This window comes from Mauremys reevesii, linkage group 1, assembly GCF_016161935.1.
Source record: "Mauremys reevesii isolate NIE-2019 linkage group 1, ASM1616193v1, whole genome shotgun sequence".
Classification (NCBI taxonomy): domain Eukaryota; kingdom Metazoa; phylum Chordata; order Testudines; family Geoemydidae; genus Mauremys; species Mauremys reevesii.
The window spans coordinates 268,310,484-268,334,373 of record NC_052623.1 but is presented as its reverse complement, the minus strand read 5'-3'; the positions used below and the strand labels follow the sequence as shown (position 1 = coordinate 268,334,373).

The following is a 23,890-nucleotide window of genomic DNA, read 5'->3' as shown; positions in this document are numbered from 1 at the left end:
AAACAGGCGCAATGTGAAAAAAAACACAGCCCCCCCGAAAATGCCCAAAGGGCGGCGGGCGTGGCACAGGGAGCGAGGCAGGAGGGGGTTAACGTGGAGGTGAGCCTAGCCGAGTTGGAAAGCTGGGAGCTGGGCCCCAGCCAAGGCAGGTTGTTTTGACCACCAGCTCGTGGAAAGAATTCTCCTTTTGTTCTCCGGGCTCCTGCGAGTCGTCATGCAGCTTTCACCCACCTCCGCTCGCTCCTGCCTTGCGGTGCCAGCGGGGGACACCGCCCCCCCCCAATGCCTCACCTATCGGGGGGAGGGGCAGGTGCACTTCGGGCCCCACCCTTTCTACAGCTGCAGTCACTCACTGTGCCAGTCTCACTGCCCCGAGCCAAACCAAATACAGCCAAGCGGGAGGGAGGAAGGGCTTCCCCAGCACGGGTGGTGATCAGCCTGAGAAAAACCAGCACAGATTCATTCCAGGACGTCGGCCCAAAACTCTGTCCGCCTTCTCTCCCTCCCAAACTGCAGGAGTTCCCACTACACCACTATTTCTTTCCTTTTAATGAGGGTAAATCAACATCACGCTCCTGCTAACTCCTCCACAGGCTGCCACAGCTCTATCTGGAACAGCTCCGGGGAAAGTAATAACCATCATACTTAGCAGCTAGATAGCACTTTACCTTTTTTAGAGAACGGGGCAAGCCTTAATTTATTAATCCCCGTAGCCCCTCTGTCAGGTACTCTAAGCGCAGTTCAAAACAACAACAGTAAGAGGACCAATAAAATGTCACCATGACTCAACACCAGAGTAAACGAGGCAGTTAAGAGACAAAAAGACATAATTTAAAGTCAAATCCCACTGAGAAAAACAGGAACATTAACTCTGGCAAGTCAAGTGTGAGAGTATAGGCGGGCAAAAAAGAATTTGAGGAGTAACTAGTAAAAGACACAAACTGAGAGCTAAATTTTTTAAAGTACACCAGAAGCAGGAAGCCTGCCAAACAATCAGGGGGGCCACTGGACAATATAGGTGCTAAAGGAGCACTCAAAGAAGACAAGGCCCTTGCAGAGATGCTAAATTAATTCTTTGCATCAGTCTTCACTGCAGAGAATGTGAGGGAGATTCCCACACCTGAGCCATTTTTGTCGGTAATGAATCTGAGGAATGGTCCCAGATTGAAGTGTAAATAGAGGAGGTTTTGGAACAAGCTGATACATTAAACACTAATAGGTCACCAGGACCAGATGGTATTCACCCAAGAATTCTGAAGGAACTAAAATATGAAATTGAAGAGCTACTAACTGTGGTATGTAGTAACCTGTTGCTTAAATTAGCCTCTGTAACAGATGACTGGCAGATATCTAAGGTCTCACCAATTTTTAAAAAGGCTCCAGAGGTGATCCTGGCAATTACAGGTCTATAAACCTAACTTCAGTTCCAGGCAAACTGGTCAAAACTATAGTAAGGAAAAGAATTATCAGATGCATAGATGAACACAATATGTTGGGGAAGAGTCAACTTGGCTTTTGTAAAAGGGAAATCATGTCTCACCAATCTATTAGAATTCTTTGAGGGGATCAACAAACATGTGAACAAAGGTGATCCAGTGGATATAGTACTTGGACTTTCAGAAAGCCTTTGATAAGGTCCCTAACCAAAGGCTCTTAAGCAAAGTAGGCAGTCATCAGGTAAGAGGGAAGGGTCTCTCATGGATCAATAACTGGTTAAAAGATAGGAAACAAAGGGCAGGAATAAATGGTCAGTTTTCACAGTGGAGAGAGGTATAGTGGGGTCCCCCAAGGATCTGTACTGGGACCAGTGCTGTTCAACATATTCATAAATTATCTGAGAAAAGGGGTAAACAGTGAGGTGGCAAAATTTGCAGACGATACAAAATTACTCAAGATAGTTAAGTCCAAAGCAGACTGCAAAGAGTTACAAAGAGGTCTCACAAAACTGGGTGACTGGGCAACAAAATGGCAGATGAAATTCAGTGTTGATAAATGCAAAATAATGTACATTGGAAACCCTAATCCCAACTATACATAAAAATGATGGGGTCTAAATTAGCTGTTACCACCCAAGAAAGAGATTTTGGAGTCATGGATAGTTCTCTGAAAACATCCACTCAATGTGCAGCAGCAGTCAAAAAAAGCTAACAATATTGGGAACCATTAGGAAAGGGATAGATAATAAGACAGAATCATAATGCCCCTATATCAATCCATGGTATGCCCACACCTTGAATACTGTGCGCCGCTCTGGTCACCCCATCTCAAAAAAGATATATTAGAATTGGGGAAGTACAGAGAAGGGCAACAAAAATTAGGGGTATGGAACAGCTTCCATATAAGGAGAGATTAAAAAGATTTGAACTATTCATCGTAAAAAACAGATTACTAAAGGGGAATATGATAGAGGTCTATAAAATCATGAACGGTGCGGAGAAAGTGATCAAGAAAGTGTTATTTATCTCTTCATATAACACAAGAACCAGGGGGCACACAATGAAATTAATAGGTAGCAGGTTTAAAACAAACAAAAGGAAGTACTACTTCACACAAAGCACAATCAACCTGTGGAACTCATTGCCAGGGGATGCTGTGAATGCCAAAAGTATAACCGGGTTCAAAAAAGAATTAGATAAATTCATGGAGGATAAGTCCATCAATGGCTATTAGCCAAGATCATCAGGAATGCAACTCCATGCTCTCGGTGTCCCTAAACCTCTAACTGCCAGATGCTGGGACTGGACAATAGAATGGATCATTTGATAAATTGCTCTGTTCTGTTCATTTCCTCTGAAGCATCAGGGATCAGCCACTGTTGGAAGACAAGAAACTGGGATAGATGGACCTTTGATCTGACCCAGTATGGCCATTCTTATGTTCCTCATTTTAGAAAGGGGAAACTGTGGCATGGAAAGGACAGACTCTTGGATGCTCAAAATTAAGCACCCTTTTGGATACTGAAATAGAAGTGGTCTGATATTCAGCCACAACAACCAGAGACATCAATGTGGGTGTGCTACACCTCTGAAATCCACACCTCATTTTATGTAAGATTTTAGGTGCCTAACTTCAAGAACCCTGGCTTGAAATTTTTGGCCTAAATAATTTACCTAAGGCTACAGGTGGTCAAAGTAAGGAACAGAAATTATATGCTCAGATCACTAAGCGACACCTCTGTCTACAGCACTGCCTGACAGGAATGGGAAAGAAAGGAGTCATATTTTATCAGTGAAAATGGAGCATTAGAGTCAGGAGAACCCTCATTTCCCTGGAAAGTCACAAAGAGGCTGCATCTTTGGGCTGTGGACGGGCAAACATTGTAGTTCTTTTCTCCCCTGTCTGAACTCACAAAAGCTCTGAACTGGAATCAACGGGCAGCTCTAAGGAAAGTAGAGGCCTGGCTAAAGCTGTCTTGGTTGAAAAGGCAGAGTTTATCCATTACTGTGCTAGAATGCCTTGGGAACTAATAAGCCCTCTAAATTGTGCCTCCCCCTCCCCCACAGCCTCATGCAAAGACACACATCCATGGATACATTAAACACCCCATCCTCTGTGCAAATCCCTCCCCAACAAAGCATTCATCATACAAATACACACCTATGCAAATCTGCATGTAAATATACACATGCATGTATCATACAAACATTATTATTATATTTCTGAGCACCCCCAAAGTATGCAAGGCATTTGCAGAAACAAGTAAAGGCACAGACCCTGCCCTGAGAAGCCTACAGTCTGAATTCAGACCTGACACAACAAGTTAAGGCATGTGCACATCTTGCTGGTTCTATTAAATTAGGTTAGAGATATCCATCTGTGCACCAGAGAGACATCTTAATGCAAGCATGTCATCTTATTCCTGAGCATACATACATCCACACATATATACACCATGCAATTACCCCCTCAACTATCGCCCACCCCCACACACATAGACTGCTTAGGAGAAAACACGCCATGGGAACTGGGGTCAGATGACAAGTTTGATCCATTGAACCCATGTGATGAGGGCAGCTTTTGTATTTCCCCAAATGGAAACCAAGCTCTCTTTTCCATTCCAACCCTGGAGCTGTTTTTCCTGCCAGGGGAGATGTGGTCGAGGGGAAGGGACTCTCCCTGATCCTCGGGCCTCTGCACTGTCATTTATCAGTATCTGACTCCACAAAGGAGTGAGGGAGGCAAAAGACCCCTAATATTGCCCCCCCACATAACTGCAACTGCACCAGAACGTACCCAGTGGGAGGATGACAAACAAGTGGGTTGAATCCTGGCTTGGAACATGGGCAGGAGACAGGAATGCTCTGCCCCAAAACATCACCTCCTGCTTTGCATCATTTCTCTCTTCCTCATTTTAGTCTCTCCCCGTGTGGGCACAGGGGACGGGATGGACGTAAAACAGGGTATGAGGTATCCTTTACTCCTTGTGGCTCTCTCTTCTCTTACCCAGACCACAAAAGGGAAGCAGTTGGTGCTGTGGGCTGCCCAGCGGTTGTGTTTGTTTGAGTAGGCGAGTATATTTCCACCTCGCGCACTAAACATGAAACATCATCTATGTTGGCAGGGAGGGAAAAAAAGAAATGTGCCCATTTCTATGCATTGTGAGAGGTGTATTCACGCACATGTGCACCAACACGCGTGCGTTCGCGCACACACACAGTGTTTGGGCACTGCTTTAATACTGTCTGGTGATGTCAGAACTCAGGAATGCTGGCCCCCAGCAGTAGGTTTTTTTGGAGGGACTGTGATGGCATTTCTCACCTCCCTCACCAGGCTGAAGATGGCGCCTGCCTGAGAGGACACACCCCTGCCTCCATTCAGCGCCCTGATGGAATTTCCCTACCCAAACCCACATTCACAGCCCTGTCACTGTCCCCCTCTCCACCAACCTGCAGAAGCTCCTGAAACTCTTAACTGACTGCTTAACGGCAGGCACTGTAAAAGCAGCATGCATGATGATTCCTCACTGCCTGTAAAGGGAGGAACTACTTGATCCTGAACTCCCATCTTTCTCAACAATGTCAGGGGAAAGGTCACTAGAAACACTGGCTTTGCATCTGATTTGGAAAGATCTGAGCTGTAAAGTGGAGTCCTTTTGGTCCCTCTACTTCTCCAATCACACCCATCTTTAAGGCCTGGGAGCCCTTCCAAGGGGAGTGTGGAAGTGGGAAGGTATTTGCCAGTTGGGAAGCAAGGATGCTAACCTATATGCATTTTCCCTGTGGGTCATCATAATTGCCTTGCAACCTTTAGAGAGATGGGCTAAACCAGGCGTGGCTTTGGTTTTTGTAAATTTCCATTGGCTGGGCCTGCGCATTTTGTAGTCCATCTCCCAAAGAATGGGGTGGGGCTGTTAAACAGTCCTAGTTTCGGCCCATCTCTAATTTACATCTTCTTGCGGGAGTGAAATGGTGCAACCATGGCAGTGAATTTCAGGATGGGTCACATGTCTTGGGTAAGCCCGTGGAAATGACAAGGTGATCAGCGTGGGTCTATCTCTCCCCATCAGCTGATGTGTAGGCCGGGAGAGAATGACTGTCTCTTACGGTATTTCCGACACTATTTATACATGTTGTGCTGATGGGCAAATTTTTCCATTACTTTGCCCAGAGGCTGCTGTTACTTGGGGGCTGGGGACTGTATGCCTCCTCTTCATGTCAGGGGATGGGTGGGTGAGACTGGTGCTAGTAGATGGTTAGAACATAGAGGGCGAGACTGTGTCACTGGAATCAAGTTAGCAAAGACTGAATGGGATGTTTTAGGGAGCAGAACCTAAACAATATTTTTGTGCCCACGTGGAATGGATTCTGGGAGAGATGAAGGGGTTTTCCCTGACTTGTGAGAGAGCAAAATTGGTCCCTGGGGGATGGGTGGAAGGATTCCTAAGAGGTTACCCATAGCTGGGCGTGGCACTGGAAGGGTTAAATGCATCTGCCCAGCCAAGGAACCAACAGCCCCTGGGGTTAAGTCAGAATGAGTCTCTTGCCAGGCTCTGCTGGGACTCGCCCGTCTTACTCCACGCTGAGGAATGTCACAGTGTCTCCCCTCACCATCCCCAATCTGAGTTTGAGGTAAAGAGAAACTTCTTCTTTTCGTACCTTGCTCTTTTCATCCTTCATGCACCCACCATGGTATAATGACACAGTGGCTATCAACCCATCCCTGGCACTGTGACCCCTCTGTTCTGATCAGCAATGAGGTGGCTGGGGAGTTTCATAACCTACCCCCTTTCCCAGGGAGAAGGGCAGAGAGCTCAGCGCCTTTCTGCATTTTCCTCCCCCAAATCAGAGGGTCTTCCCTTCCATCCTCTCTCCTGTGCCATTTATGTGGCACTACCCGGATATGCAGAATCACAGCCTAAAAAGGAGGGGAGGAATTTCTTTCTCCAAGCCCCAAGGGTCTTTCTCAATCCTTTCCTCTCAGTTTCACAATCTTTGCTCCCTCGGGGCCATGCATTTGCTGTGCTATTAAATGAGGAGGAATGAGCTGCAATCTGTTGGAAGCCATGAATAGCCATAGGGATCACTGCAGAATGGCAATGCATGCTCCATTCACTGCCCTTGCAGAGACTGATCACACTTTTCAGCACTCCCAGCTCCTGACGGCCCAGGGAATAGGACCTGGAATCTAACCTGTTTTCCATACAGCCCGGCGTACATATTTCTAACCCCAGAGCAGTGAACTGGCCTCTGCAGCACTCCCTCTTCCCTCCCCACCCCAACACGGGTTGGCTCTATGGTAGATTGCCCTACTCAGTGTACATGTCCACAAGTGCAGGGGAGGGAGAGAGTCACAAAAAGTCACAAAAGCTTATGCCCAAATAAATCTGTTAGTCTCTAAGGTGCCACAAGGACTCCTCTTTTTTTTTTTTTTTTTTTTTTTACAGTGAGTTAATGCATTTGGGTTTCCCCCTTGGCATCTTGGGGTTCAAATCTTACCATAGCAGAGGGCCAAGGACTGTAATAGATCTGGGCTCCCAGTCAGGACTGAGGGGCATGGGCAGAGTTGTGAGGGGGTCTCAGACTGAAATAACAGAGGGGGACTGTAGGACAGGACTGAGCTATACGTAGAACATTAGCAGAGCTGCACGTGGATTCGTTTTGCATCAGCCAAGGCTGCTGACATCTGAAAGTATGGAGGAAAATCTGACACATAATAGAGACGTGCTTAGAACTTACCATCACACTGTTCTGCCTCAACATAGGGCAGGCAAAGCCGCCACTGAGGAGACCCCACTGGCTTGCCCAGCACCTGCCCAGCACTGTACATCTCTTGCTTTCATGAGCACCAAAATCATGTGACAATGTTAAACAATCAAAGAAGCGTGCTTGCGTGTATGCGTCCGTCAGTGTGTGTCTGCCTGCAAGTCTCTAGCGTGATGGCTGTGGATGCAAGTACAGAACCTGGGGAAGGGAGGAACTCAGGGTGGGAGCAGAGAGAGGAACAAAATCACTGGGGTAGGAATTCCAGGGCCTTGCAGCAGCACAAGGCCAGGCCTCAGGCACTTGACAGCCAGCCAGGACTCCATCAAGACAAGAGACTTCTTTGATCTACCACAAAGCTAAAAGGAGATCATTAACCTGCTCTAGACTAATAACCCCCCCAACCTCCCCCCCCTTGCTGCAATTGTAGGAAAATCCCTGGCTGCTCTGGTTGGCCCATGGGGAGACTCCACCTCCCACTGCCATTCCACCCTCCTCCCAGCCATATCACAGAATCAGGTGGCTGTGTTTGCTGGTAATTTCTGCATTGTGTGCCTTCCCTTCTTAGCTTCTAAGGGTCCCTCCCTCCGCAACCAGGTGTGCAGTTTCCTACTGGCAGAACTTCCTCAGCCCGGGCTCTGTGACATGGGGATGCTAGGACATCTTAGGTGAGCATTCCCCTCGCACAGAACCAACTCAGAGAGGTGGGGAGAGCATAACAAGCCTCACAACCAGGCATAGTCTCTCACAGGTCCCTCTCAGACTTGGCTTTGTGATGGGGAAGAAAGTAAGAAACCTCACAGCCCCGGCATGCAGTCCCCACTGCCAGAGGTGCTTCAGAGATACAGGTAGAGAATAATGAGGCCTACAGCCTGGGCGTGCTGACATGCTTTAGTCAAACTGATAGCATCTGCGACAGGAAAAACTTGGCACCTAAAATTCCTTCTGTGATCAGAGAGTGGAGCTAATTCCTGTAATCCGGTCCCCAGTGAGTGGGCCTGCTTTTGCAATCCCTCTGCAGAGCACTGATCCATAAATGCTCCTCCAGTTTTCTCTCCTCCTCCTCCCTAGCTAGCAAGGTTGCATCTCTCCTCTTCCCACTAATTCCACCGAAGTCGTGCAGTCGTGTAGCACCTGCCTGCTGACCCCAGCAAGTGCCAGAGAGTTTAAAATAAAGTCTAATTTCCTACATGTATTAAGTATCAGGAAGGACCAGAGTCATCTGTACAGTGCAACATTCATCCACAGATGCATTTCTTGACAGGTGAAAACATTAAAAATCAATTCTGAGCTCAGGTTACAAATACTTGGACTCACAAACAATCCATTTTCTACTATAAACTCCCGTGTGTGTGATACAAAAATAGTACCATACAGGAGGAATACAGAGCCTTTCACATCTAGGTCACTGGTTCCAACTAGGGTGACCATCTGTCCCGAATTGCAGTTCTGAAATGCAGAGTTCAAGTCCCGGTTGTGGGTTGAATGACTCCAGGACAGCATTTGTCCTGCATTCCCTGCAGCGCCACTCTGCACCTGCCCAAGGCTCGGAGGCAGCACCAGCCTCTTCATGGGGGTGGGGGGGGAGAGGGGGCTGAGGTGGGCCTTGGCCCTCCCTCACCACAAGGTCCCTCCCCCTGCTCCTCCTCTTCCCCCCTGAGGCCTTGCCCCCTGGCCAGGCCAGAAGCTGGAATTGGGCCATGGTAAGAGCTGCCCAGGGACTCCAGCCACTGTGGGGAATACCCAGACCCTCCACCTTCCCAGGGCGGCGTGCCCCAGGGGACAGGGGCATGGGCTGGAGACTGCTCTCGGGCAAACACATACCCCGCTGAGGGCATGTGCAGGGTCTGGGACTCCTCACAGTGGCCCGGGCTCCTGGGGCAGCTCTTAACACTGCCTGGTTCCAGGTTCTGACCTGGCCTGGCCAGGGGGCAGGGTCTCAGGGGAGAAGAGGAGGATCAAGGGGTGGGAACTCAGGGGAAGAGGAGGGACAGGAGCAGGGCCAAAGAGGGGGGCAGAGCTCCTGCATGTGTCCTGCTTTTGCCTTTTGAAAAGATGGTCACCCTAGTTCCAACCCAGATCCAGCTTGGTAATTATCAGAAGTCATCATCATATGACAGCTGTTTGGTGGCCCCTGAATGACATGAGTTTATGGCCTCTCAGCTGTGTGTCTTGTGGGAAGATGCCTACATCACAAAAAAACCCACGAAAACTGGCATTAGCTGGCTCCCTTATTGGCAGCCTCAGCAGAAAGTCCAAGGATTTAGTGGGCCGGGAAATTGCACTTCTCTTCTCATCCCTAAAAATGGTCCCTAAAGGTCAGATCTGAAGCCCACTGGTAACAGGGAAGGGGGAACAGCATGTGGGGTGAAACGTGCATTACCATTGCCTGTGTGGTACCTGCTCTGTGGATAAACAGAGGAGTCATTGTCTCTAGAGTCATCAATCTGGCACTTTTCCCCAGCACTAAACTGAAATGAAATGTTATACCCTGAAAGCGGTTGAGCAAAGAATAACCTCGGTAAGAGAGCATTCACCAGAGCCCAGGTACATGCATCTCACTAATAATCATAAAACATTGAAAAACCCTACATTTCATTAACACATGGGGCCAAATTCTCCTCTCAGTTACAACGGGGCAGCCCACTGAGGGACACCGGGCCGGGGCTCAGCTACCACTCACTGCACAACAACCCAATTAGGCAAGCAGCTGAAAGGCCAACTTTTCACACATGAGTACTCCAGAATAAAGAGAGCATGGAGCTAACCAAACAGTCGGGTAATACTTTTCTCTGTTTCTGTTCCTATTATTTTGGAAACGTGTTTTAATAAGTACTTGCTTTCCCATGCCTCTACTCTGTAGTCCTGCAGGGCAGTCACAGGGACCAATTCCGAGTTGGTGTAAGTGGCTGAGATTTCACTGAGCTCAATGGAATTGCACTCATTTACACAAGCTCTGAATTTGACCTGTAACCTGGTGTTTGTAATGTCAGCATTCAAGGTTTATGACATTGAAATCCAATTATTATGACATCACAGCCCAACACCATGGAAATAACTGTGATGTCATACTGCAGAGTTTGTGACTTTGCTGCTGGATCAAACAGGAGTAGCAAATTGGTCTGTGAAAGAGGATCCAGTCTCCCTTTCCACTCCTTTTTTTTAACAGTGCCCAGATATGCACATAATTGGCCAATGGGATTTAAAAACAAACAAAACCCGCAGAACATCTGATAGATCATGTGAGTGAGTTTCATAACAGAGGGAAATATTGGGAAGGTTTTCGCTGATATTTTTAAAACTACTCTGGTACTGTATGCACCAGGACTGCCAGCCACCTGGTGATGTCACACAATCTATCCCTTTATAATGAAACTTCCCTGACTGTTGGCAAAGTATTTAGGGTTCTTCAGCGTGTAATGCTATTGCAGACTACATTCCGCAGACCACTTTGTAAGAGGCAGAGTTTCTCTCACTTTCCTCCTCTCAGATTTCCCATCCCACACTTTCATGGCAGCTTTCCTCTCTCCATTTGGCTGGTTCCCTACCTCTCCCTCCCACTGCCACCTTCCCCTTCCTCACCATAATTAGAGCTGTTTGTGCAGGATTGGCATTCAATACCTGTGTAACACTTGTTTCCTACTTTGTTATTGTCTGGTAGGGGGACCCCATCCCAGAAGACATTTACAAGATAATGAGTGACAGCTCGGTGCGCTCCAGGAGTGACCTCCAGCGTGCCCTGCAGATAGACTCCGTAGGTAAATCTCCTCTACACCAAACACTCCTCTTCCTTCCTTAAATCTCATGGTGGGAGTACCTCTCTTTTTCCAGCAGGTACACTGGCAAGGCGTACTCACTCTAAATATGGAAACATGTTAGTCTCTAGGTGCCAGTCTATCAAGCTATACTGCAAAACTCAGTTACAATAGGGCTGGGTGCTGGGGAGATTTAAATAGCCTGGTGCATGGAATGAGGAGCATGAGAAAAACCCAAGCAAGCTTCTGAGCTAGGAGATGCCCAGAGAGGTGGTTGGAGTGGAACATGAGTAGATTAAGAGGCGCACAAGCGGGTGAGTGAACTAGCTCATGGGCTGATGCAAAGGCACATAGATGAATGAATGAAGTGGGCTTTGAGGAGATGCACAAGTGGATGAATAGACTGATCCATGGGAAGACAAAAAGACAGACTAGTGGGTGGTTGGGAGTGGGCCAGGTGAGCTGATAGCACTCATCTAGGAGCAGGTGGGAATATGTGCAGGGAGAGAGGGGATGAGAGAGCTGGTCCCCAAGTAGAATAGATAGGGAGGGGCACAGGCAGGTGTTTGGACTGGTTCCCAGGTAGACCCTTCTATGAGATGATAGAAAAGGGAAGAAGGACATGGGATTGTGTCAGGCCGACTAAGCTGGTGGTGGGGTTGGAATTGCTTTGCCATTTTCTGTGGGTAATAGTTCAGAGTTTGCCGTGCTTGGGAACCCCTGGCCAGGACTGAAGTCACAGAGCAGCAGCAGCAGCCCAGGGAGCAAAGTGTGGAGGGATTGGCACGTGTGGGAATGGGACCATGTGTCACGGTCGCCAGGCTGGATCAGGAATTTATTTATAAACGGTCTCTTCAGAGTGAATTCCATTCTATTCTAACCTCTGCTCCCGCCCGTCCCCCTCCACCCCCCTCTCCTTCTCTCTTGTGTTTTGTCTGTTTGTAGCTTTGTAATCCTTGCCGAGACACTATCTACGGGGGAACAGAATTTCCTGCTTTTGTTTCCTATGCCAGTCGGACCACTGGCACGTTCTCAAAAGCATTCCCGCTCCCGCTCCCTTTCAAAATGGCCTGGGAGGGGACGGGGAAGGGGGGAGAGAACCAGCTGTGGGCTGCTATTGTTTTCCTTAAAAAGAGGCGACGAGGTTCCCCCCGCCCCCCAGTTCTTCTTCTGCGTCCATGAGCCACACAATGGGGCAGCTTCCAAAATTAGCAGCACTGCCTTTTGCAAGCCTGGGTCCCCACCCATTAGCAGCAGCAGCAATGGCCTATCAAGAAGAAGGGGAGGAGGAGGGGGGCCTCAGTTTTCAATAGAAGATTTGTTTCAAGTCAACAGTGTTGCTATTTTTTTCTCATCAACTCAACCTTTATGCAAAAGGCAACCCCCACCCTGGCCTGATAAAATTCCAGAGAATGCAAGATGGAGGGGGGGAGGGGGAGAGACAGAGAAGATGTGTGCAGTCTGTCATGTCCTATAGTTTACGTAAGGGATACATTTCTGTTCCAGTGACTACCCACTCATATACTTAAGAAATGAAACAGGATTCTCTTGGGAGACCAGGGGTCTGGGAAGAGGCTATGGAGCCTTTCAAGCCCAGGTCATTGGTTCCACGCTAAACCCAGTTTAGGAAAGACTGGATGACACAGGGGATCACATATGGGACTGAAAGCTTTCATACCCAAGTTATAGATTCCAATCTGCCCTCAAGTAGTTAGTGACTGCATGTCATTCCTGTTCGCTGGCCTATGTGAAATCAGCTTGGTGCTGTCACCGCAGGCTGGCAGCCAGGTGTTCACAATATCCCCCGATGATGACTTGTTAACGTGTGGACTGAACAGAGACCAAATGCCCTTCTCACCCTTAAAAAGTGGCCTTCCCAGGGCAGGGGTGAAGTGCATTATGGGGAGTGATAGGTGTGGGAAGCTTGCTCTGCTATTGTGCCTGATAAACAGAGATCTTCAGTCCAGCGCCTTTTCCCAGTCCTGAATTCACTTTAATACAGTAACTCCCTGGAGGCTCATGTCCATTCTGCCTCCCATTGCAGCTACACCAGGCCACAGAAGGAGACAGCTGCCGCTGGGTGGGAGCTGTCTCTGAACACTGCTCTAGTTTGGGGCTCAAGAGGGGCCACTTACTAGAGAAACCCATAGAGACTATGAGAATTGCTCTGTTCAGCACTTCCTATGGGAAAGCAGTGGGATGGGGGTACTGGGAACTGGGCTGACTGCTACCAGTCCTCCTCCCTTCCCCCCCAACTACCCCCAGCACCTGAGTTTTAACTGACAGTAGTAGAGAGGAAGAGTTATTTTGAACTCATTTTTCTATTCTCCTGCCAAAAAAGTTGACTACCTCAAATGAACGCGGTGGGTTGGGAGAGAGAACACAAGTACCTCACTGCCACGTCATCTAATGCACCTGCATCCTGACCTCCCGCCCCCTGCCATTCCAGTCCTGGGTCCTCCACTCAGCTCTGCCATTGCCCCCTCAGTCCTGCTCCATAGCACCCTTTGTTATTCCAGTCCTAGGACAAACACACAACTCTACCACTGCACCTCAGTTTTCACCCGCAGCACCTCCTGCTAATGCAGCCTTGCTCCTCACCCTCCACTCCTGCTCAGCTGATTCACCTGAATCTCCCTCTGCTATGCCATGTACATTCCAAATAGCTCTGCTAAAGTGCAGCTCACTCTTGCCCTAGAGTATCTTCTGCAAATCCAGTCCTGGGCCTCTCTTTAACAAGATATGCCAGTTACTGTGACTGGAGCAGTATGAGGAGGTGAACAAACGCAGAGTCTCCTCACACTCATTGCACTTGTGACCTGAGCTGGGACTTGAACCTAAAACTCTGGACGGGACATGCTAGTGCAGGAACGAGACCGATGAATCACCCAAATGCTGCCTCCTCTGTCACTTGCTTCCCACATCATTGCCTCACTTTTTTAATCTCATTGTCTTATTTGGCTCTGTCCTTCTCTTGCAGAAGAGGATGGCTCCAATTTGGACCTGAACTCAACCCGAGCCCATCCTGGTCAAAACTTGCCTCGAGGGAGACGAAGTCTAGGTGAGTGATAGACTCAGACCTAACTTCTGTGCAGGAGTTTCAGTGTAAGTGGGAGATTAGGTATACAGATACATGGGTCTGTACAGTCTGCATCTGTGTCCACCATGAGTGTATGAATGTGCCCGTGCATGTTTAAGTGTGTGTCACTGTGCGCGTGTGCATTTAGCCATGTAAGTGTGTTTGTGTTAGGGAGTCTGTCTCTGCCTCTATGCTACCAAATGTAGTCTCCTTCTTTCAGCATTGCTGTAACTGCCCCAGCGCCAGGGGCAGTGCAGACAGCAGGGTGCAGGCATTTCCAGCACTGTGTCCTGATGCCCTCCTCTGGCTGGGGCTTCGGATTTGGTGCTGGCAATGCCTGAGCCCTGTCTGCATTAGCATTCATTTCATAGCTCGTACCAGTGCTGGAAAACAAGCGCTAGATATGCTATTGTAGACACGTCTTGTGTCAGTCAGTGACTAACACTGTGTTTCTGCCGAGTGTGATACTGTCCTAAGCAAACGCAGAGACTGCTATTAATTGTTAAGTATTGAAATTAGCTGAAATAATTCAACAGAGCAGAATGATAATGGACCAGGCCTGGTGCCCTAGCAATTGTTATTTGCACTTTTTGATTCCCAGTCCCATCCTCTAGCTCCAGCAGGGCCTGAAAGTGTTGCAGAGGCCAAGAATTCAGCACCTGAAGTGGAGGAGCTGGTGTTTGGAAGCAGGAGACATCATTCTGCAGCAAATCACTCTGTCTCGTTATGCAGCTGCACTGACTAGCTCCTGTCCTTTCTGGCCAGAGATGTTAGCTGAAGTTATCATTATTTATTATGTACCATCAGGATGCTTGGCCCTTTGAAGGAGACAGTGAGTGGCATTGACTGGGTGTAGGATGGGGAAAGAATATATATCTGTAGCTGCAGGAGAGTGTGAGCCTTTGTCAAATAACATAGTGGGGTTGCATCAGGTTTCTGGGAGTAGCCTGTGAAGCCTATTTCACCATTTTTCTCTTGGGTCCTTCTATTTGCAGTGGTAGATGCTGAGCCAGCAGTACTCGCAGAGTGCAAGACACGGACGGAGGTCTTTGAAATCTCCCGGAGCATGGTAGATTCCACCAATGCCAACTTTGTGGTGTGGCCGCCGTGTGTGGAGGTGCAGCGGTGCTCTGGGTGCTGCAACAACCGCAATGTGCAGTGTCGCCCCACACTGGTCCGTGTGCGGCATGTCCAGGTACACAAGAATCCTCTATCCTCTCCCTCCCACTTTCTTCCTTCTCTCATGGTCCCTCCACTAAACACACAAACCAAGTGGGGGGATTGCCTGTGGTCATACAAGTGAGGGGCTAACCGTGCTGGCCTCTCCATCACCACCCTGACAATGCACCTCAGGCCAAACACGCGCACTGAGACAGCATCCCCTCCTCCTCTCCTTGCCCCTCTGTGATCTTCCTGCCTAGCCCGGCTGTAAACAGACACCTGATAGCTGACCTCTTGCTCTGATCATGCTAGCTTGTCAGTTAATAGTGATCTCCACGCTTCCTCCCAGACAGCTCATTTAAAAATATAATCCTCCCCCGCAAATCTTCTGCCTGACCTGTGAGAGATTCCCTCAGGCCCTGGGCAGGCCGGTGTGTGTGTGTGTGTGTGTGTATGTGTGCACACTCACACAGTCTGCTCTATCAGGAAATTCCTTTCTCAGAAAAGCCACTCTGAATGAGGGAGAAATAAGAGAGAGGGGGAGAAATAGGAGTTGTTTTTGTGGAAAAAGCAAAGGTCAGGGCAAAAGTCAGCCAGGAAAAGTGACCCGGAAATGGCTTCTCTGAGGTTTCTGTATTGTGTGGTTGGAAATGTTTGTCTAGTGAGCAGCGTGTGGTCTGAAGCGTGTGGAGTGGGGCTTTCAAGGAAAGATAAACAGCCAGTAGGTTTGATCAGTGGTTGAGTGATGTTGCCAGGGCCAGTGCATTGGGAGCATTTCAGTTCCAGACTCAAAGCAGTGATAGTATTTATAGCCTGCAGACCTCTGCAGGGAATGTGGTTTTGTTAGATAAGCTAAACTAGGTCAGGCCTGGTCAGTATTTGAATGGGAAACCACCAACGCAAACTCAGAGACTGTAGGATATGCTGCTGGAGATCTAGTAAGAGGTGCTCTTCCTTCTGAGGGTACGGCTACACTGCAGCTGGGAGGTGTAAGTCCCAGTGCAGATAGACATACAGTCCCTAGCTCTGATTGAACTAGTGATCTAAAAATAATAGCCCGGGCTGCAGCAGCTCGGGCTAGCTCTTAAGTACAATCCCAGCCAAGAGCCTAGGTACGTACTCTGGCTCTTTTTAGCGCACGAGCTCCATCAGAACTAGCCTGTGTACATCTGTTTCAGCTGAATCAGTGATGCAAGGGCTGCAGAATGGTTCTCGGGAGCATTGTGTTGCCAGACATGCAGCCTTTCACATGAGACGAGAGCCCCGTGCCACTGTTAGTCATTAAAAATCACGAGACAAATTCAGACATGGCTCCACTGAAGTTAGTAGAGTCGTGCTTGTTTGCATTAGGTCTGAATTTCTCCTTTCTGCCATGTTGTTTTTTGCACAGTAAGGGTTTTAACTTCAATATGATATCTCAATTCAGTTAATTACATTCTCCCTACCCCAAAACTTCCTCTGTCAAATCGATCAGACCCAGCATTGTTCTGTATTTCTTTTCCCAGTTGTGTAATGTTTTGGGCACTGTTCATGTTTCATGCAAGAAGCAACTGTAAGTCAGGATTGGGTGAAGTGATTCTCTATGTACAAAGTCAAAGTCAGACCTGCCTGGCTATGTGCTACTCCACTGAAATCAGTGAAAGTTGCACCAAACTGTACCAGGCCTGGGTTTGATCCGTGGATTTTAAAGTGCTTTTGGACCCTTTGGGAAGAAGGGCAATAGAGAAATAAAGGTAGTATCCATGTTGATGTAGTGGTAGTTGTAGCTGTATTTATATTTTAGATGGGTTTGTTTTTATTCTCGCCCAATAGGTAAACAAGATAGAATTTGTCCAGAAGAAGCCAAACTTTAAAAAAGCCATTGTGCCCTTGGAGGATCACCTGGAGTGTCGATGTGAGGCACAGTCATCTCAGCCCTCCGGTCGCGGTCGGCCAGGTTCAGGTGAACACAGAGGTAAGGCTGCTGGTACTAGAGAAAGAGAGAGGGAAATGCTGCAAGATGAGACAGAGGGCCAGAGCCTCAGCTGCTGTGAATCAGCACAGCACCGGCGAAGTCCAGGGAGCTTTGCTGATTTCCAGTGGCTGAAGATTTTGCCTAGAGTATTGCTTGCGAGAGAGGGGCAAAAATGGGGAGAAATGGAGGAAGGGAAGAGGGTGAGAAAGACAGAGAGAGGAAAGTATGGAATGGGGAAGAGGGAAAAAGCAGAGAGGAAAAGGAGAGTGGAGAAATGAGGAGAATAGATGAAGTGAGGAAGAATGGAGGGGAAGGAAGAGGGCCTTCGGCTCTCTTGCTGTAGAGATGGTGGGGAGGGAGTGGTGTTTCCAGCTGTCTCAGCAGCTGCTCATGGCATGATACGCTCCCATCTCTGTTTTGGCAGGTAAGTCACCATCGATTACTGCAGCCCCTGTTTCGGTGAGACAACGAGCGCGCCAGCTGCCAGCGCGAAAGAGAAAACATCGGAAGTTCAAGCATGTCCACGATAAGAAAGTGCTGAAAGAAATCCTCACAGCATAGAGGTGCTGGCTGTGGACAGAGTGCAAGGCAGGTAATAGCAACAACTGCCACAGGAGGGGGGGCACTTTGGGAAGTGAGTCAGTCTGCTCTTCTAGTCATGGGGAATCCCCTTCCCACACACAAACACTGCCCATGCACCCCAACTGCTACCCACAGCACCTGCTACTTCAGCCCTGGGCCTCACACACAGTTCTGCCCGGGCAGCTCAGTTCTGGAGCTCTTGTTATTCCAATGTAGGGCCAAGGTGCTCAATAGTGCCAAATTGTGTGATCTAATGAAGTAACAGGACTAGGCTGGTACTCACCAAATTCATCCCACTTATGATTTATCACACTTGAACTCATTCTTGCAGAGGTGAAAAGTTTATGCATTATTCCCACTTTGCCACTGAGCCCCACTCTACAACCTACCTTGGAGCTGAACAACAAGCCCATTCACTCTATATCTAAAAACCACTGGAGACCATATTATTTGTCTATTATGTGGAGTTTGTGCTGATCTTCCTTCATGAATTGATTTCCACTGGAAATGGAGAATTAATGTCCATTTTGTATTCTCTGTTGCGGGATTGCTTTTTTTAGTTTTTTGGTTAAAATGGTGGAAGGACACAAAAGGAGCAGCACTTTGATGAGTCTCACTGTCCTAACAGGAAGTCTGAGAACATAACAAAGGTTAAAAAAAGCAAAAGGAGAACTGGAGTCTCGGAATTAAATCTGGAGCCTTTCAATTCTAGGGACCTGACTCTTCTCTCACTTACAGTGATGTAAATCAGGAGTAACTCCATGGACTCCAATGGAATTTCACTGGTGTAAAGTCAGTATGAGTTAAAGGAGAATCGGGCCTTGGGTTCTCAATAGGCTAGGCCTTTTGAGACAGAGAGAGAGAACTGTGGTCTGAGCACAGAAACTTGGAGCCAGGAGTCTTCCAATTCCATCTTTAGCACTAGGGCTGCTCTGGGTTTTGTGTTCTTCTGCCATTTTAACCAAAAAATACTCCTCTGGTCCCTGACGAGCCCAAGAATCCAAATGCAAAGGTGATGTGCTGCTATTTTTGCTCCTGTGCCAAGCTTAGCTTGGTCTGTCCTGGAGATAAATAGAAGACTTCAGTGGCTTGGTCTCCAGGGCTATTAATGTGGAGTAGGAATAGTAGAGCAAGATGGGTTCTTATTCTTATTCTAATTCAGTGTCTGTGTTTGTTTCATTTTTAGGTTTATTTAATATACAGTAAAACCTGCCTTAGAGATCACCTCTGAAGAGAAACCACCTGTCACGAGCAACTACTTGCAGAGGCCACAGAACACAACCACTCTCTGGTGTGCCAACCTTGGAAGAGAGACCACCTCTTACAAGTGACCACTTTTGCTAACTTCCATGAATGGTCGCTCTTGGCAGGTTTTACTGTATTTGCTGTATTGCCCCCATGGGGTCTTCAGAGTGATAACTCTTCCTCTCTGTTGGTCTGTCTCGGTGCCCGAGTCGGACGGCAAATGGTGCTTCCCTTTCCATGACCGGACCTTCTCCCTCGATTTCCCTCTCTTCATTTATTAACAACATTTTAAAGTTTTCAAAAAAAAAAAAGAAAAACAAAAAACCACGTCACTGGAACAGGATGGTGCCTTTCCTACTGCAGAGACTAGAACGGCAAATGGGGAAAAGAAAAATGGGTCAATTTTCCTTTGAGGGGGAAAAAATGGGGGGGGGAATGAGAGCAATTTTCTTCCTTTCCCCTCTTCTTCTTGGTGAGGGTGCGGGACCCTGGCTGAGATCAATGATTGTGATGGACATGTTTTAAAGCAGGCAGACCTCAGATTAAGAGAGGAAACCAATGACGGAAAATGCACTAAGGACTTTTATTGTTCCGTCTGGACAGATTTTTTTTGTGTGTGTGTATATATATTATTTTAAAAACCACTAAAATGTACAACATCTCGGGGAACAGAAAAAAATGAAAGCAAAATGCATTTATCCCATCCACCCCTGGTGCAGACTGGAAGACTTTTGGGGCAGTGGGAAGGAGTGGACAGCTGGCAGAATCATTCTCCCTTCTCCCGGCCCCCTGACAAAGGATGCTGTCTTTGCACATGGCAGTAGAGGGTTCGACTTTCCAGTCTAGGATTTGGGTTACTGTTTAATTCACTTGTATGTGTGTATATATATATATATATATATATATATATATATGGTTTTAAAATGGATTTGTTCCCTGGTGGGAGGAATCTGCAGGCATGTTTGTGCATCAGCTCAGGTGGGCTAGAAGAAAAGCAAACTTTCCATGGCTTTCCCCAGTGTGTGTGGGGTGCAGAATGGGGTGCATGGAGCAATGTCCCTCACACTCTTTCCCCCTGCTCACAACTCCCCTGCAGGATACAGAGAGACAACACAATCAACCAACGAAATACAGGCTTAGAAACATTACTTCATCAGAAGAAACTATAATTGGCTGTGATCCTGAGGGCAGGATAATATTACACAGGAATATCTGAGAGCAGAATAACCCTTTCATGGATGTTTCTCATATCACACTCTCAGTTGCTCTCCCCATCTCTACTTCCCTGGCTCTCCCATTTTCCTCCCCTATTTTTCTCTCTCAAACACACGCACGAGGATTTCCTTAACTTACATTAAAGCCCTTTTCAGTTTCAAAAGCTATAGATCCAAGGAACTTCTTGAGCGGTTGAAGGGGTCTGGGGTGAGGGCAAGGGGAGAAAGTGAACCTCTACTTCACAACAGTGATTAAAAACAGAAACAATCCCCTTTGGTGAAAGAGCATTGCTGACTGGTGTCCCGACCTCCACAGACATCTTAGAGAGTCTTAGAAGTCTAGGTGGTGGAGGACAAATGACTCTTCAGATAGGGAGCACCTGTACACACCCCCACACGCAATTATTAAGGACATTGTTATTTATCATATGAATTGCAGGAGGAGACCCAGTCATGGACCCACTGTGCTGAGCACTGTATAAACACACAACAAAAAACCTGTCCCTGCCCCAAAGAGTTTACAATGTAAGTTAGAGCGACAACTTTCCTTTCCCAGCTGCCTCTTCTTATTCCATTTCCTTTACAGTGATAGCTCCCTCTCCTGGGAGAATGAGGCAGAAGAAGGGGAAAGTATGCAGTATTCTCTCCAAGGGGAATAACCCCTCTCATGGTCACTCAGTACAGCATACACATTGGGACAGAGGAAACAAGGAGTAGGCTGGAGGTAATTTCGCCTTCATATTTGTGCCCTGTTGGCAAAGGTCCCATCCACCAAATTCAGGTCTCAGTGCAGGCAGAAGTACCACGGGGAAACTAGCAGCAGGAGAAAGGTGATGATGCAGCGGGATGGGGAGTGCTGTTCATCAGACAGGGGCTTATATCTCCCCTCACCTCAAACCCAGAGCTCCTCGCTGGCTGCCTGCTGCCAACATCCTTCTCTGCCTCTTGCACTCTGCTCCATTCACCCCACCCCATGACTTCTCAAGTCTTATGACACTTTGCTTTCCTGCTCCAAAATCTCCTTCCTGTGGTTTGTAAAGTTGGTGAGTTTTTTTGCTTTTTTTATTTTAATGTAAGATTAATTTATACTCAGTACTGTATTTAAAGTTGTAAAAAAAAACAATACAAAACAAACAAACAAAACCCCAAACTCTCAACAAAGTGTTAAGCTTCTTCTGTATGCAAACTGAAAAACCAAAAAATGATCAGAGGTCAAACAGAGAATCCCAGCTCCTGCACTTTCATTTCTGGGACACTTTAACTGAGATTATAAAAGCAGCAACTAGAGAATGAACATTCACATTAGCTTTTCTAGTCCACCCCAGCCGCCAGCCAAGGCTGGATTTTTCCCTACTGTGTATTCCTCTGTACTTTGTCCAGTTTAGTTTTCAATGACTCAAGCACTTGGGATTTCTCATTCTAATAGGTCTCACCTTTAGCAATGTTTTCTGATGCCCAGCCAGACTTTCCCATTGCTCACTTTCATCCCATTATTCCAGGTTCTACTCCTTTGAACAACTCAAAACAATTCCTCTTCCTCTCTGGTGTTTACATTCTTCATAGGCTCCTAAACAGTTGACATATTCCCCGCCTTAGTCATCGTCTAGACATCTACAGCTCTTCTCTCATAAGGGTTCAGAAGGCCAATGTGTTTCCCCTTCCACTGGGTAAGGGAGGGGTTGCACATTCTGGCACCCATGTGTCATAGTGCTGCCCCATGCTACAGTGCAGTTAACACACATGTGGGTACAAACAGCCGCCTCAATCTGGGCTGTTCCACAGAGAACTGTTGGAATGGCCCTCTGAACAGGTGAATCACCCCCCAGTTCTCCATTCCCTGAGTCCCCTGCTCTGTTTTAGTTAGTGAAACAATTGTTCCACGTTGTTTTACTAACTAAAAGAGTAATTCAGAGTCTTGGAGACGCAGCATTCAAAATTCTCTTGCAACAACTTGTGTACAATTGCACCCTGCTACCACACAATCTCCCTGGCAGTTTAGAGAAGTTATCCTTCCCTTTCCTTCCTAAAATATTCTCGTGTTGCCTGTTGTGGTTTCTGACTAAATGTAGGACAGGAACACCACAATTTAACGGCCCTCTTCTTACAGTCTAACCACATGTACAGGAAAAGGCCTGACAGCTCTGAAACTCCACCAGCTCATTGAGCTGGGCTCACTCATTAATACTCAGTTCCCTTTACCTACTCTCTGGTGCAGTGGTTTTCAAACTTTTTTCCTGGCAACCCAGTTGAAGAAAATTGTTGATGCTTGCAACCCAACAGAGCTGGGGATGTGAGGTTTGGGGTGTGGGAGGGGCTCAGGGCTGGGGCAGAGGGTTGGGGTATGGGGGTGAGGGCTGTGGGGTGGGGATGAGGGGTTTAGGGCGCAAGGGAGCTCTGGGTTTGTGGGAGCTCACAGCTGGGGCAGGGGGTTGGGGTGCAGGAGGGGGTCAGGGCTCTGGGCTGGGGGTGCAGGCTCTGGGCTGGGGCCAGGGATGAGGGGTTTGGGATGCAGAAAGGGGCTCCAGGTTTGAGGGGAGGCTCAGAGCTGGTGCAGGAGCTTGGGGTGCGGGCTTACCTCGAGCAGCTACTAGTGGTGCTAAGGCAGGCTTCTTGCCTATCCTGGCACCACAAACCACGCTACACCCTGGAAGCAGCCAGCAGCAGGTCCGGCTCCTAGGCAGAGATGCACAAGCAGCTCTGCGTGGCTCTCGCCTGCAGGCACCACCCTCCTCCAGCTCCCATTGGCTGGGAACTGGCCAATGGGAGTGCAGAGCCGGTGCTCGGGGCAGGGGCAGCACACAGAGCCCCATGGTCCCCTTGCCTAGGAGCCGGACCTGCTGCTGGCCGCTTCTGGGGCGCAGCGCAGTGTCAGAACAGGTAGGGACTAGCCTGCCTTAGCTGGGCAGCACTGCCAATGGGACTTTTAACGGCCCAGTTGGTGGTGCTGACCAGAGCCGCTGCGACCCAGTGCCTGACATGTCGTGACCCGCAGTTTGAAAACCACTGCTCTGGTAGAGGGAGCCAAGCAACAACCAATATATTCAGCACTGAGGTATACAGACCCAATTGGGAGCTCCTCGTTCCACCCCCTCGGTGGCAGATCCAAAGAGCTCAATGTTCTATATAGTCCCCAATCCAGAGGCTACCTCCATATACAGGGCCTGGATTGTCTCTTATTCGGTCACTATTCATTAAAGGTGCAGGACAATTACTACACGCCTCCTGTAGGAAACTGTACTTCAGTGGTAGCTGAATGGCCTCTATTTGCATTCTCTACAGCACATTGGGATTAGCAGAATGGAAAGTGCTAGAGAAATCTAAGAGATGATGCTGATGCAAAGTGCTTTGGTCTAGAAATCGGGACTGGAATTCCTGTAAGAAGAGGCACTTTCTCATGAGACTTCTCCAGGCTAGTCTTACAATGAGAGACTTCAAGCAGCTTGGGTTGAGGGGAATTGCATGCAAGGCAATGAAGAATCAGGCATATTCAGGTCAGATCCATGCAGATTGTACCCCCACTTGTGGGAGAAGAAGGGGAGGTTGTGTTCCCACTCCATGAGCCCAGTATGGGACATGTTCCCTCTTTGTCCTCTACACACACATGCCATGCAACAGCAGTTCAAACAGACAGGTACAAAATCATCTGGAAGACTGATAACAAGCAAACATTTATGTATAGCTCTAGCTACTCCTAAGTGAAT

General features: G+C 48.0%; 1 protein-coding gene across 10 annotated transcripts in view; it reads left to right on the top strand.

Moving 5' to 3' along the window:
• PDGFB (platelet derived growth factor subunit B) overlaps window positions 1-21,329 on the top strand; it is a 36,995-nt gene extending 15,666 nt beyond the window's left edge. For 8 of the 10 annotated variants that reach the window (XM_039514375.1, XM_039514366.1, XM_039514391.1 and 5 more), the window contains 6 exons: window positions 10,861-10,957; window positions 13,935-14,015; window positions 15,029-15,228; window positions 17,007-17,148; window positions 17,573-17,740; window positions 18,917-21,329. In XM_039514375.1, the coding sequence (XP_039370309.1) occupies window positions 10,861-10,957; window positions 13,935-14,015; window positions 15,029-15,228; window positions 17,007-17,148; window positions 17,573-17,709 (657 nt within the window). In that variant the 3' untranslated portion in view covers window positions 17,710-17,740; window positions 18,917-21,329. Of the gene's footprint in view, window positions 1-378; window positions 557-10,433; window positions 10,442-10,860; window positions 10,958-13,934; window positions 14,016-15,028; window positions 15,229-17,006; window positions 17,149-17,572; window positions 17,741-18,916 lie in introns of those variants that run through there. The other 2 variants (XM_039514436.1, XM_039514444.1) reach the window with 2 other exon arrangements.
• Window positions 21,330-23,890: the final 2,561 nt, after the last annotated feature.